General features: G+C 62.9%; 1 protein-coding gene across 7 annotated transcripts in view; it reads right to left on the bottom strand.

Moving 5' to 3' along the window:
* NBEAL2 (neurobeachin like 2) overlaps positions 1–13036 on the bottom strand; it is a 28743-nt gene extending 15707 nt beyond the window's left edge. Inside the window, exons 1-10 of one of the 7 annotated variants that reach the window (XM_036218482.1) lie at positions 12797–13036; positions 5046–5134; positions 4844–4972; positions 4658–4739; positions 4445–4569; positions 4197–4279; positions 2638–2723; positions 2256–2538; positions 1987–2093; positions 1359–1439 (exon numbers count right to left, since the gene is read on the bottom strand). In XM_036218482.1, the coding sequence (XP_036074375.1) occupies positions 1359–1439; positions 1987–2093; positions 2256–2538; positions 2638–2723; positions 4197–4279; positions 4445–4569; positions 4658–4739; positions 4844–4972; positions 5046–5134; positions 12797–12847 (1116 nt within the window). In that variant the 5' untranslated portion in view covers positions 12848–13036. The other 6 variants (XM_036218483.1, XM_036218484.1, XM_036218485.1 and 3 more) reach the window with 6 other exon arrangements.
* Between the last annotated feature and the right edge of the window lie 38 nt (positions 13037–13074).

Genomic DNA, 13074 nt, shown 5'->3' with positions numbered 1-13074 from the left:
GAGGGGCAGTGAGAAGAGGCAGGAACCAGGGCGTCGCCCCTGGCACCACCCTGCAATTAAAGGGGCATAAGGCCAGGCACAGGTGCCCCGAGGCGGGTATGTGAGCTGGCCGGGGGCCCCGGGAGGTAGCAACTCTGTCTCAGCACCAGCCCCTCTACTCCTTGCCCGAACTGCCGTGCCCCTCACCCGGACCGCAGGCCCCTCTCTGAGTGGCTCGGCATGACCCATGGCCCAGCGAAGGAGCCAAGGCTCGGAAGGACCGTATTGGGACGGATCGACAGGAGGTGTTCTCGCCGCATCTCTCTGCCCCCCACTGTCTGATGGGCTCTTGGGCCTCAGTCCTCACCCGTCCCCACGCAAGCAAGACACATATGCAGGCGGGCCAGCAAGTGCCCCATCACCCGTGATGATTGACAGGGTCGGAGCATTCAGGGACAATCAATCACAGGATGTTAGAACCAGAAGAACCTTCGAGACCTTTGAGTCCTCCCCTGCCCCTTGTCCCCTAGATCCAGGTGGGAACATCGAGGTTCACCCTGGCTAAACTTGATAGCCAGAGGCATGCTGCTCCCTTGCCCCACCAAGGCGGTGAGGGTCAGGAGGGCTTAGAGGGTTTGTCAGCAGGCATTAGGCTGTATTTGGGCTCCATGGGGCCCTTGGCCACAGCTCTGTCTGACTCCCCAAGTGACCTCAGGCCACCTTCTTCCCTTCTCCAGGTCTCGCCTCTCTCGCCTGCTTTGTAGCTAGGTGCATATGCAGGCTCTCCGAAAACAGCCAGTGCAACAAACGTGTGGGACCGCCTCACGGAGACCGAGCCTACTGGGCTACGGAGGGTGGGGCCCAGGCACTGAGCCCCCAGAGCATGTCCCACGAGGAGTCCCTGACACCCTGCAGCCTCCGACAGCAACCAGGCAAGGTGAGGCAGGGAACATATCAAGAGTGGGCAGGAGGATGGGGACTCCCAGTGACCTGCTTAGGGCAGGTGCAAGGATCCATGGAAAGAAACGGCCCCACGTGGGGGAACTCCTTCTCCGTGAATGACTACAGCCAAATCCTTGACATGGGAGCGGGTGGGTGAGTTTCGAAGGTTCTTTCCAGCTTGGCACAGCCAAACCCCAGCTCCCAGTATAGCAATACTAGGCAGGAAACGGATCCCTCCTACCCCATTCCCTGGGATGGGGACTTGGAGGGTGAGTGAGACCGCACGGGGGACCCAGCCCCATCGCTACGCCACACCAGGTTTTACACATCTATCTGCTCGTCCCCATGGCATAGTGCAGGAAGTGCTCGAAGAGAAAGCCCAGGGGCCGGGCGCCCAGGAAGATGAGTGCCTGAACTGGTCAGCCCCAGGGTGGTACCTTCTGGACATCGGGCTCAGTCAGTAACCGGGTAGCCAGGTCACTGTCCCCCTCAGGGGGCGCCCGGGCCTGCAGGTATAGCTGTGGGGAAGGGGGAGGGCACGGGGGTGGGGAGGGGAGGAGGCAGAAGAGAGAGAAGGAGGAAGGTGAGGGAGGTGCGGGGTTGGAGCAGGGCCTGGGGCGGCTGCCAGGGCTCTGCCCGAGGGAAGGATGCACCCTGCACCCCACGCTGAGTGTCCTGCCAGGCCCTGGGAAAGGGGCGGGGAGCTAAGCCACCCATGCCCTGCTCAGAGGGACAGAGTTTGTGTGGTTAAGTGGGCAAGAGTAGGCACTGCGTCCCAACAGCTGAGCCATTCTCCTGTCCCTGGACTCGAGGCTGGAGAAAGGGGGAGCAAAAGGCCAGGGCGCCTCCTGTCCTTCCACAACACCCCGCTCTTGTGGGGCGCAGAGCCCTGCTCAGGCCCCGGCCCGCCCGCCCCCTGAACTGCAGGTCATCCCACCAGCCTCCCCCCACGCCACCCCCCAGCCCGGTGTAGCCCAGGCTTGCTCGGCAGCAGCTCAGCGCCCCACGCGGTTCCCCCAGCCTCTGGGCTCCAGGACCTCCACCCCCAGCCTGGGCCCTGCCCACCTTGCTGTTCTGGATGAGGCGAGTAAGGTGTTCGAAGCAATTGTTGCTGAGGAAGGTGGCCTGCAGCACTGGCCGGTCCTCACATGCCAGCATCATGGGGATGGCATCTGTGGAAGGGTTAAAGGTCAGCCCTGCCCAGTCCCCTCCTAGCAGCACCTCTGGTCAGCCTCAAACCTTCCTCCCCATACGGCCCGATCCAGCCTTTCTATGCATCAGTTGGTCCTTCACCTCCTGGTACCACCTCCCCAAGAGCCTGGGCCCATACCCACCAAGCATGCTGACTCGTAGGGTGACGAGCGCTTCTTCGGAGCCTGGGCTCGGCGCAGCCGGCCAGTCGGCGTTAAGGACGCGGAAGTAACCCTCGAGCAGGGCACGGAGCTCCGGACCTCGGGAGGGTGTGCGGCTGGCATGCAGGACATGTACCGTGCCCACCAGTGCCTCTAGCGCCAGTGGCACGAGGCGAGGGTCCTGAGCTGGTCCACGGCCCCAGCCCTGTACCACAGCCAGCAGGCCCTGCACGGAGCCGGTGCTCACAGCCGTCTGCCCATTCTCCTGCAGGTGTGGATGGAGATGAGCAATGGGCAGGGGGCTCACACAGCAGAAAGACCCCGAGATGAGCGCCTTCTGGCCCACAGGCTCCTCCCAGCCTACCTTCCCTCCGGCAAGGACAGCACCGAAGAGGTGGATGAGACGCAGCAGCAGCGCGGGGGGCAAGCGGTCTGCGTTCTGCAGGCTCTCTGCATAGAGTGGGGCGGGCAGGGCAGGACGGCGTCACCGGGGGTCTGTCTGTACATGAGGTGGGAGCCCTGGGAGGGGCCCGGGGGCTGAGGGAGAAGAGCTGCTTCTGCGCCGAAGGGTCTAAAAAGTCATGGCTCTGCACTAGGGGGCCTGAGGGGGGCACAGCCCTTCTTTGGGGAGCTTGAAGGGGAACACGACCCTGCCCTGAGCCTAGCCAGCTCCCCAGACCCTTAAGCCACAAAGGAGAGACTCCAGGGCGAGCACATCCCTCCGTCTGCTTCCCTCCCCTAGTGGCAACCCAGGGTTTAGTTCCTCAGATGCAAATATCCTGGTACCTCTGCCCTGTGACAGTTGGAGCTTCCCCCAGTGACCTGCTCCGGGGACCCTGCTGTGTCTAGCATACTGATGGCCCCCGCCCCTACCGGTGCCCCAGCTCGGGACTTCTAGGGGCTTTCACAGCCTCATCTGTAGAATGGACAGGATGCCAGGCCACAGACTGAAACCCAGAGAGCAGAAAGGACCAGCCCGGGTCACATGGGTGGCATGGGGGTGGGATGGGGTGGGAGGCCTCCTGGGGCAGGGCTTGGAGCCCGGTGGGCCCGTGAAGGGAGAGGAAGCAGTGGGCAAAGACTCAGAGGAGCATTCCAGGAATGAGAGGACGTGACCATGACATGGCTGGGGCGAGAAGCAGGATTTGATCCTGAGCGTCTCGGGCCACTGCTGATACGTCTAGAGCAGCAGGAACGAAATCCAGTTTGTTTTGAGAAGGTGGCGGAGCAGTGGAGGTCGGGGAGCTCCCCGTGGGGAACCCTCCCTCCTGGAGCGGTCGCCCTCAGGCCAGACCCAAGCCAGCAGCGTTGTGGGGTATCCCAGAGACAACATTGGATCCCAGCAGGCCAGTGCCTCCCCAAGCCCGGCTGCCCCTGTCCAGGCAGTATCCTGTCCACCTAAAGCCCTGGCCAGACTCCCTCCAGTGAGCGATGAGAGGGAACCCAGGAGAAGAGGGTCCCCAGGAAGGATAGGAGGCCAGTGACAATCTGGGGGCCAGCTCCTGAATGAGTGAGGGAGCAGGGAGTGGAAACACCTCGTGGAGACATTGTCTTCGGGAGGGTGGAGACTGGAGTGGAGGCTACAGGAACAAAGGGCTTAGACCAAGGATGGTCCAGATCAGAGCGGGGTACCAGTGGTCGGGGGTGGGGACCCAGGAGACGGGAGGAAAGGGGAAAGGGAAATCGACGCCCCCACCTGATGGGAGGCCTTCACTACAACCCAGAAATTATTAATTTTGCCTGGGCGTGCCCTTTTTATCCTCTCTGCCCTGAACCCCCTCAAGGTCGCTAGGTTCTTCCAGCCCCACGTGCAGCCGCCACGAAGAGGGCCCTGTCCCGCGTAAGGAACGGGGAACTGCGGGAAGGGTTCAGGCTTGGGGGCGGGGCCAGGTGGGGCCCGATGGGGCAGGGGCGGGGCCTGACCTCCGAAGAAGGCGCTGAATTCACAGGGTAAAGCGGCAGGAGGGAACTTGTATTTGCTCTTCTCCTTGGCACTGATGACTTCCCTGGGGGTGGGGGTGGGGAGGGCAGCGGCAGGGTGAGGCCAGGCGCTTCACCCCTTGGTCATCCTCCCCTCCCCGGCCTGCACACAGCCCCCTCCCGCTTCCACGTGTTTGCCACAGCGGCACCCCTGCACCCCTGTCCTCTCCCGAGCTCCCTCTGGCTCTTACCCACTGTGCTGGCGCCGCCAGGTCTGGTAGGGGTCAAAGAGGCCCTCGCAGAGGAGTAGGGCGTGCAGGGCCACGTCCTCCAGCTGGGCGCCCTGGCCTTCCTGCGGCGATGGGTGTCCTTTCAGCTGTACACGTGGAGACAGGGCAGAAGGGGATTAGCTGGGTGGTGGGTCCCGCCCGCCCACCTCCCACCCCAGGTAGAGCCCACCTCACCTCGGCCACCAACCGGGTCAGCAGTGCCAGCACCCGAGGCGCCAGCACCTGGCCCCGGCCTGCATCCACGTTCTCCGGGTTCCTGGGGAGTGAACGATGGGAGAGGTCGCAGCAATAAGCCAGTGCACCCTCTGGCCCACAGCTCCACCCCCCGCCCCCGTCTTGGGGAGGACAGCAGGGCCCCACCTGCAGAGGACGATGAGCAGCTTGAGCAGCAGCAGGGTCTGCTCCAGGTCCCCCTCGTCGAGCTGCTTGGCCAGCACCTGCAGCGTGTCGAGTGGCAGCAGCGGCGCCTCTGCACCTGCTTCCTCTGGCCTGCAGGGAGGGGAGTCACTGGGGTGCTCAGGACCCCTCAGGCTCCCCTCCCGCCACAGAGCTCCAGCCTCACCTGCGCGGCTCCAGGGACGACAGTGAGATGGTCTTCTCGAAGGTACCCACGAAGGCCGTCAGCCACTGCTGCAGACAGCCCAGGTCCTTCTGCAGGTTCGGGGGGCAAGGGTGGGGACAGCAGGGGTGCAGTGAGTGGGAGACCGGTGAACGGAGGCCGGACACGGCCGGACAGGGATTAGGGGCAGCAGTGTGGGTGCAGGAAGGGAATGAGAGGTAAGTCGGGGAGACGGAAGGGCGGAGGTTGGAAGGCCAGCATCGGGGGACGGCTGTACACATTGACCACTCTCCCAGTGTCTTGCTTTCCAGTCTCTTGCCCTCACCTCTGTAACCCTTGGGGACCCAGGCAGGCCTGACCTAGGCAGGGGAGGAGCTTAAGTGTGTACATGCCTGGGGTGTGGCCATGGCCCACACTGCTGCTGGGCCAACCCTGACCCAAAGGCTCGGGCTGGGCTCTTGCCTGCCACCTTCTCCCAGCTCAGCAGTCACCACCTCCAGGAAATGCTCCCTGACTGTAGCTCCCAGGGTGCATGAGCGTTATTGGCCAGGCAGACCTATGCACACGCGCCCTCCTGCATGCACAGGTGCAGTGCCCCGCCTTGCGCTGGGAACCTCCGCCCACCCTGGCTGGTTACCTGGACCCCAGGCCCCAGAGCTGGCTCCATGAGCAAGAGGGGCAGCGGCTGAGCCCAAGCCTGGGCGCCGCCAGGGAAACTTTGGTGTGAACGGGAAACGTCCCCTCCCGCCCCAGCCAGGGCAGGAAGCGCAGAGTCACGGTGGGGGCGGGGCGCCGCTTCCTCCCTGCAGACCGCAGGGATGTGGGGGGGCCCAAGGCACCCAGGGCCCAGCAAGGAAGCTGTGAGGGACACAGCCCAGCACAAGGGGCCCGGCTTGGTGCACCAAAGGGTGGGGACGCACTACCCTGGGTGGGAGCCTGGAGTCAGGTACGACTATCTAGGCACAGGTTCTGAACCCTGTATCTATAATGCCCTTGATTCAAGGCATCTCCCTGACCTGGGTCCAAGGCCTCAGGCCTAGGGGACTACGTGGAGGGCCCATCCACACCTTTGTCCTCCCCTCCCCCAACCCCGTGTCATGGCCTCCCCGCCTGGCTCTGCTGGTCGCAGCTCCAGAGACACAGCTGAATAAATCCTAGCCAGCTCTAGTACCCCCTACCCTCTAAGCCTCTCCCCGGGCATGGCGTGGGTCCTGCCCAGACCTGAGCTCCTCCTCTCACCCTGCCCTCTCTCCCTCCATGCCCGCCCCACGTGGTGCTCCCCCCTACCCCGACCAGCTGAGCCCAAAAGGTACCTTTCTTTCCTGGGGCAGAAGGGTAGGCCAGGGACTAGACGGGAGAAGGGTGAAGGGGCCAGGGACGCATTACAGGCAGCGCCCGGTAGCCTGAGGAACCAGGAACCCGAACTCGAGGACCTTCAGAACTGCCTTTGGATGGATGGCTAACTTTTGGCACCTGCGCACCCCACACCACACAAGCCCCAGGGAAGGGGGCCTGACCCCAGCGGCCTTAACCAGACCCCTGAGAAGCCTAGGCGGAGCATCCTTCCGCCCTGTGCTTGGGTACCTTCTGTCACAGATCCGAGGCCCAGAAAACCAGGAGAGGGGCTAGGGTCACCCAGGTACAGGCCCGCACCTGTACCTTGACAGACGCTTTGCCTGTCAGTTACCTTTGGTGACCTCTCTACCCTCTGAAGCAAGAACACCAAAGGGTCCAACCCTGAAACCCCAGAGCTGGGGGTGCCCCGAGGGGGTGTCTCAGCCACTACCAGCTTCGGCTGTACCTCTGAGGATGCTGCAAGCCAGATCTTCGTTCTAGGTCAGGGCCACTCATGGTTGCTAGCCAGCTATCCCAAGCTGACCATGTGACCCCTGACCTCGGCCTCAGTGACCCCTGACCCTGTGACCATGTCACCCCACCGCACCTGACCAGAGGATAAAGGCTTAACTGCTGAACGTGGCATTCCAGACCCTAGTCCAGCCAGAGACGGCTTTACCAGCCTCTCTGCCCCTCCCCATCTGAGTCACATCCTCCCGTCCGGGTCTCTGCCCACCCCACGCCCCACTGCCATCTGTGACCTGGGCTTTTGGTGCTTCAGGAACCTCGCCCCCTCCCTGTGGCCATCACCTCAACAGGCCCTCCCAGACCTGGCTCACAACTCTGCATACTCCCACTTTCTGCCCCTAGAGCCACACCTTTGGCCTGTCTAGTCCTATAAACTTCCAGCAGCAGGTGCAGGCTGGGCTGGGTTCAGGGCTGAGACAATCAGGGCAGCATCAGGGGCTTCTGGAGGAGGCGCGAGGGGTCTCTAAAGCACAGTACTAGGCAGGGGTAGGGGTAGTTGCCTGTCCTGCCTCTGTAAGTTTCACCTCTTCTCCCAGGGTGGCCTCGGCACGGCTCTGACCTGGGCCCTGTGGCTTGAGGCTGCAGGGGGAGCCAGGCGGGGAGCCCTGAGCATGGTGGCAGTGCCGCATGTGGAGGGGTCCAGAGCAGGTTAGGAGGTGGCTGTGGTCCTTGGCTTCCCCACAGCCCCCAGAGGTTCTGCCTAGGCTGGCTTCTGCCCTCCCGCACCAGCTCTGGGCAGGGCCAGCCCAGTCCCCACCCCGGGGCAGGCTCCCAACCATGCCCCTCGCACGAAGGCAGGTCAGGAGCAGCCACATTCCTCCCCAGGGCCCTGGCGCAGGGGAGAAAGCTGCGGGCATGGGTAAGGTCATCGTCCCCGGGAGAAGGCGGTCTCACAGTCACTCTTCCAGGGACTCCAGTCTATGCCCAACCAGCCCTAGGACACTCAATTCTGGGGGTTGGGAGCTCCCAAGGGCTGGTTAGGCCCTGGGCAGGCATGGTACTGCCGCTTCCCCAGAACGCGGGAGGGCTGAGTTAGCAGCTGTGGCGTGGACGGGTGGGCGGAGCTTTCTGCAGAGGCCACCGACCTGCCTGACACCATGCTACCCCTAGACCTGCTTGCCCTGTCTTGATCCAGGGCCCTGACCTTGCCTGGATTCTTCATGCCTGCCCTGTCACCGCCCCTCTTGGGGTTTACAGAAATTCTTTAAATAGCACCTGGCACCTAGTATACCTCCAGCGTACACCGGTCACCACCACTGTCCCATCAGCTAGTTACCTGCCCTACCGCAAGCTTTAGGGCAAGTCCACGGCCCACTCCCACCTTCCCCCCAACCCCCCTGCATTTGAAGCCCCCCGCACAGGTGGTGCCCTCTCACCCCCAGCCTCGGCACCCACGCTCACTCGATGCCCCAGCCCGAGGGTATTACTCACTGTCCTGCCCCCACAGGTCTGCACGTGCTTTGCTCTCCATGCTTCCTCTGCCTAAAGGCTCCCCATCAGAGCCAGCGCCCTCCCCAAGACCCACCCCCGCCTGGTGCTGCAGAGGCTCGGTTGCCAAGTTGCATGCGGCTGAGGGCACCGGGTTCTGGAGTCCAGACCCGGTTCTCACACTTGCTAGCTTATTACTTAACGTTAGTCTCTTTGCACTTGAGCTTAACTGGTAAAGGCTCTCCCTCCACACCCGCCAGTACATGGTACAGCCAAGGGGAACTCCACGCCTAAATCCAGGGGCTCTGCCTTCTCAAGCCCCTGACATGCTAGGGCAACACCTGTCCTCTCCCCAGCCACCTCCGGGAGTGACAGATAAGTGGCAGACCCCGGCAGAGCCGAGGTCTCATGGACTATGCCCCAGCTGGCAGGTGGAACAGGAGTATCTTGGTGGGCCCCAGGATGGAGCCAGGAGCAGGGGAGGGAGAGAAGATCCGAGCTCCATGGTGGTGACTCCTTCCAGCTCCTCCCAGCTTGAGCTGCCTGGGTGGTAGTGAGCACCCCATCTCCTGGAACAGGCAAGCAAATATGGGACAGGGTGAGGTCTGATCAGGATGACCCTTTCAGGCCTGGAGTCTCTGCACTCAGCATCAGGAGGGGATGGAATGTCAAGCTGAAGGTGGCTTCTGGCTACACCAGGAGGACTAGAGCTCAGACCTGAAGGACCTCAGTCCAAGGAAGGAAGCAGGAAGATGGGGACTTTGCCAGGGGCAAGGACAACTGAGGGGAGTGGTCCAAGTAAGTGCCCAAGTGGCTGGGCCAGTCTCTCCCCCTTACCTGAAGAAGGGGTCTTTAAAGGGGTGGACCTACTGGTCTCCATAACACCCCCAGGGCTTACCCTTCCCCTTGTCCTATCACTATGGAAACCAGGAATTTCCTTCCGGGATCCCCATAGTAACCAACCCTGTTTCCATGGGGACCCCACAATTCCACATCAGCTCCCCAGTTGCCATAACAACTCCAGGGATTACCAGCTCTTCCCCCAACCCCGGGCTCTGTGCGACTCTCCCCATCACCTCAGTCCCGCCTCTTTCAGTTGCCTTGGTAATGAAGGCAGGCAGGAGGACACTCTGGTTGCCCCCCTGTGAGGTGTGGCGGGGGCCCAAGCACCAAGGAGTCTGTTCCGCCTTCCTTCCTCCCATTCCAAGAAGGTAAACTGAGGCAAGGGACGGTATATGACCCAGCTGAGGTTCCAGAGGGAGCGTGAGGGCCGACGAGCTTTCCATGGGGCCGGTGGGTAGAGCTCGCCAGGCAGGGGTGAGGGAGCACCAAGGGGCGGGCAGGGCAAGCTCCACTCCAGCTCTGAGCCGACCTCCGCGGAACCCTGAGTGGGCGAAACTGCAGAGTGCAACCTGGGCTCCCCAGCTGCAACCCGAACGTTGGTCCTGTCCTGATCTTTGTGACCTCGAGCGCGCCTCAGCTCTTGTGTCCCCCAGCACTCCCTTCCGCTGGGGGGCTTTTGAGCGACCCCCTAAGAAATCATTCATTTGCATGTTATTTTCCGCAACCTTTTATAGGCCGGCCTGTCAGCTCTTTTGGGTGCTGGCCCCGTACCCCTTATCCTCACACCCCCTCCTCTGCCCTCCCTGGGGAAGCCCTGGTGGGGCGGGTCCTCTGGATATGCCCCCCGCCGGCCTCCCCCTCGCCTCGCGTATGTCCCACACGTCACGCTTCTGCTCCTGCTGTTCCCGTCCCCTCTGCCCTCAAGGCCCGAATGCGGCCTCCTCTGGCATGACTTCCCCAGTCGGTCACTGCTGTGGCTCTCTCCCGTCCAGCCATTCAGCTGGACCCAAGAAGTACTCGCTAACCGTGAGGTGCCGCAAAACCACGGAGCGGTGAGCACGGTGAGGGCTAAACTGGGGACGAGCCTGGGCGGAGGTCCAGCCTGGTTTGGGGAAAGGGCAGGACGGTGCCATGCAGAAGAAACGGCTTGTGCCGTCCCAGGGAGCGGACCCACCTGAGGCTTCCTGCTCACAGGACCAGACCTTTCCCGAGTAAGAGAACACAGGCCGGGGGGCTGGGCGGAGCTCTGCTGGGCTCTCCCCTAAATTTGTCTGATGACCTTGAAATGACCCTGCCTTGGTTTCCCTCCGAGGGCCCTAAGGCACTCAGACTGAATGATTACCAAGAGCACTGTGGCCCTCCTCACTCCTTCAGTAGCCACCAACAGCCCCCTCCCCAACTCGTGGCCCCCGGCTGAGCAGGGCCCACAGAGGTGGGGGGTGGGTAGGTCTGAGCCTGGGGTCTATGAGGAGAAAGGAAGGGCAGAAAGGGGGTTGCTCCCCAGGGCGGGCCAAGACCTACAACTAGGGAAACAGGTTTGCCAGCTGATGTCAGCTCTCGCTGCTGCAGGGAGGGGCATCTGCGTCGGGGGAGCCTTCTGGCTGGGTGACTGGCCAACTCAGGGGTCTCCGAATGCCCTTTATCAGTCCAACCCCTTACCTTAGCTTACCCCTCCCCAAAGCTTACACACAATAGGTCCCTAGCAGGGCTCCAAGTAGAAGGGCCACCACTCCCTGGGAGCCAGCACAGAGGGGTGGGGACAATGTTCCGGGGGCAGGAGCAGCACCAAGCGGGCAGGAAGGCAGTGCAGAGCTTCCTCTCCCCTGGCGGCCTGGCCCCGCCTGGCTCCCGGTTCACACTCACATCCTGGATTTGTTTGCCGGGCCCCAGGCTGCCCTCTGCCTGTCCAGGCATCCAAGGCTACTGCCAGCCAGCCTGTGCCCCTGTGTGGTGATGAGCTGGGGGGTGGGGGAGGAACTCGGCACGGATGAGTGCTAAATACCTCTTGGGGGATGGGGGACTGACCGTTTGCAGAGCCCATCTAGAATGGGGAGCGGAGGCCATCATGCTGGAGGTACAGTCCTGCGAGACAGTACGCAGATGCCCTCCCCCGGCAGCATGCCACCCAGCCCGACGTCCCACCAACATCCCTCAGACTCATCACTTGGTTCAAGCCCCCTTCACGTGGTCATAAGTGAAGAAATCGAGGACTAGAACCTGTCCATGGCCACAGGGGCAATCAAAGGCATGAGGGCTAGGGGCAGGTTTTCTTCCAATTCCTTTGCTCCTTCACAAAGACCAACCCTTGGAGATGGAGACAGGCTGGGATGAGGGGACCCAATGGGGCCAAGGAAGCGGGAGCCTTCTCTGGCATGGACCAGCTATACTGGCCACCCCTCTGCAGAGTCAAGGCCACCCCTGAGGTCAGGGCTGTGCCAAACTTACAGACAGGGAAGCTCAAAGACAGAAAGAGCTCTTGCCCTGGGTCAAACCAAAGGACTCTAATCCACACACTGCCTCCTGCCAGGGCCTTGGACCTCTTACCACCTGAATGAACTCAGAAGCTGTGGCTCTTATGGCCTGGATTTCAGGTCCCTGGGGCCCCAGACCCAGCCTGCGGTCCTGGGAGACAGTCGGCCAGCCTCTTCACAGAGGGCCAGCTGATCTGAGCACGTACTTCCCCCAGTGAGGAGATCAGAGGCACACAATAGTCTATTGTGCCCAGGGCACACCTGAGCCAGGAGCATGATGCCAGGCAGGTGCAGGGAGGGAAACTGGTGCGGGCGAAGGACAGGGGGGTGCTACCCTGGGATCCCTCCCTGCTGTGGATCCAGAAGGGAAGTGGGGGCCTATGTGTGTGGGACACAGAGTTCTCGGCTCTGACAGGACACCTGGGTCAGTAGCTGCCTTCACCTTTCGAGGCCACTTGAGGTAGTCTCTGAGAGAGGACAGGAAGCTCAGGAGCAAAGGGCCTCCCTCTATCCCTTTCAAACATCCCTCCTAAGCTCAACCCCCTGCTCCCATGCTCAGCATCCACCGCAAATCTTTTCTTTTGCTGGACCAGCCCCAGGGGGTTGGGTGGGGCCGCCTGGGGTCAGGGAGGAGCTCATCACTACCCGGTCTCTGAGGAGGGGGGGGTGTCTAAGCTTACTCAAGTTGGACCCGCAGTAGGGACGCCTCTCTGAACCCCCAGCCCACTCATACCCATGGGCCATAACCACCCAGTGGGGCCGCGCCCACGCAGGGGCAAGCCCAAATGCAAACTAAGTCTCCCAGTCCTTCCCAACCCGTCAGTCTCTCATTTTATTTCCGGGCCTCAGTTTCCCCATCTGTAAAAGGGGGAAGTGCCTGGCCGGCTTGGTCCAAGCCCCTCTCTGGCACCACTGAGGGTGGCGGTCCCCACCCAAGAGAGCCTTGTGAGGCGCGGGTCCGCGAGGGTCGTCGCCCAGGTAAAAGTGCCAGAGGCACCGGCGGGGCTGGGGGCGCACACGTGTGTGCGGAGCCCGAGCACGCTTAGCGCGCGCGCATCTGCGCGGACACGGGTGGCGCGGGGCGCAGGTGCAGCAGGCGCGGGGCGCGGGGCGCGGGGAGCACGGCGGGCGCGGGCGGGGCGGCCTCACCTGTGCGTTGTAGAGCAGCCACAACTCGTAGAGCCGCTCGGAGGCGGCCATGGCCCGGCCCGGCTCCGGCCCTGCTGCGCGCCACCTGCCGCCGCCGCCTCCTCCTCCGCGCCGCCCGCCGGTTGCCCTCGGCCAGGCCCATGGGCGGAGGGCGTCACTCCGGGGCGGAGCGGCGCGGTACCACTGGGGTGAGTAGTATGGGCCCCCGCCGCATTGAGCCACCCAAGAGTGCACGCTCCTCCTCCCCGCCGGCCGCCACCCGGCTTCCTGCGCTAGGC

This window comes from Rousettus aegyptiacus, unplaced genomic scaffold (assembly GCF_014176215.1).
Source record: "Rousettus aegyptiacus isolate mRouAeg1 unplaced genomic scaffold, mRouAeg1.p scaffold_m13_p_4, whole genome shotgun sequence".
NCBI lineage: Eukaryota > Metazoa > Chordata > Mammalia > Chiroptera > Pteropodidae > Rousettus > Rousettus aegyptiacus.
This window is presented reverse-complemented; position numbering and strand designations above follow the sequence as displayed.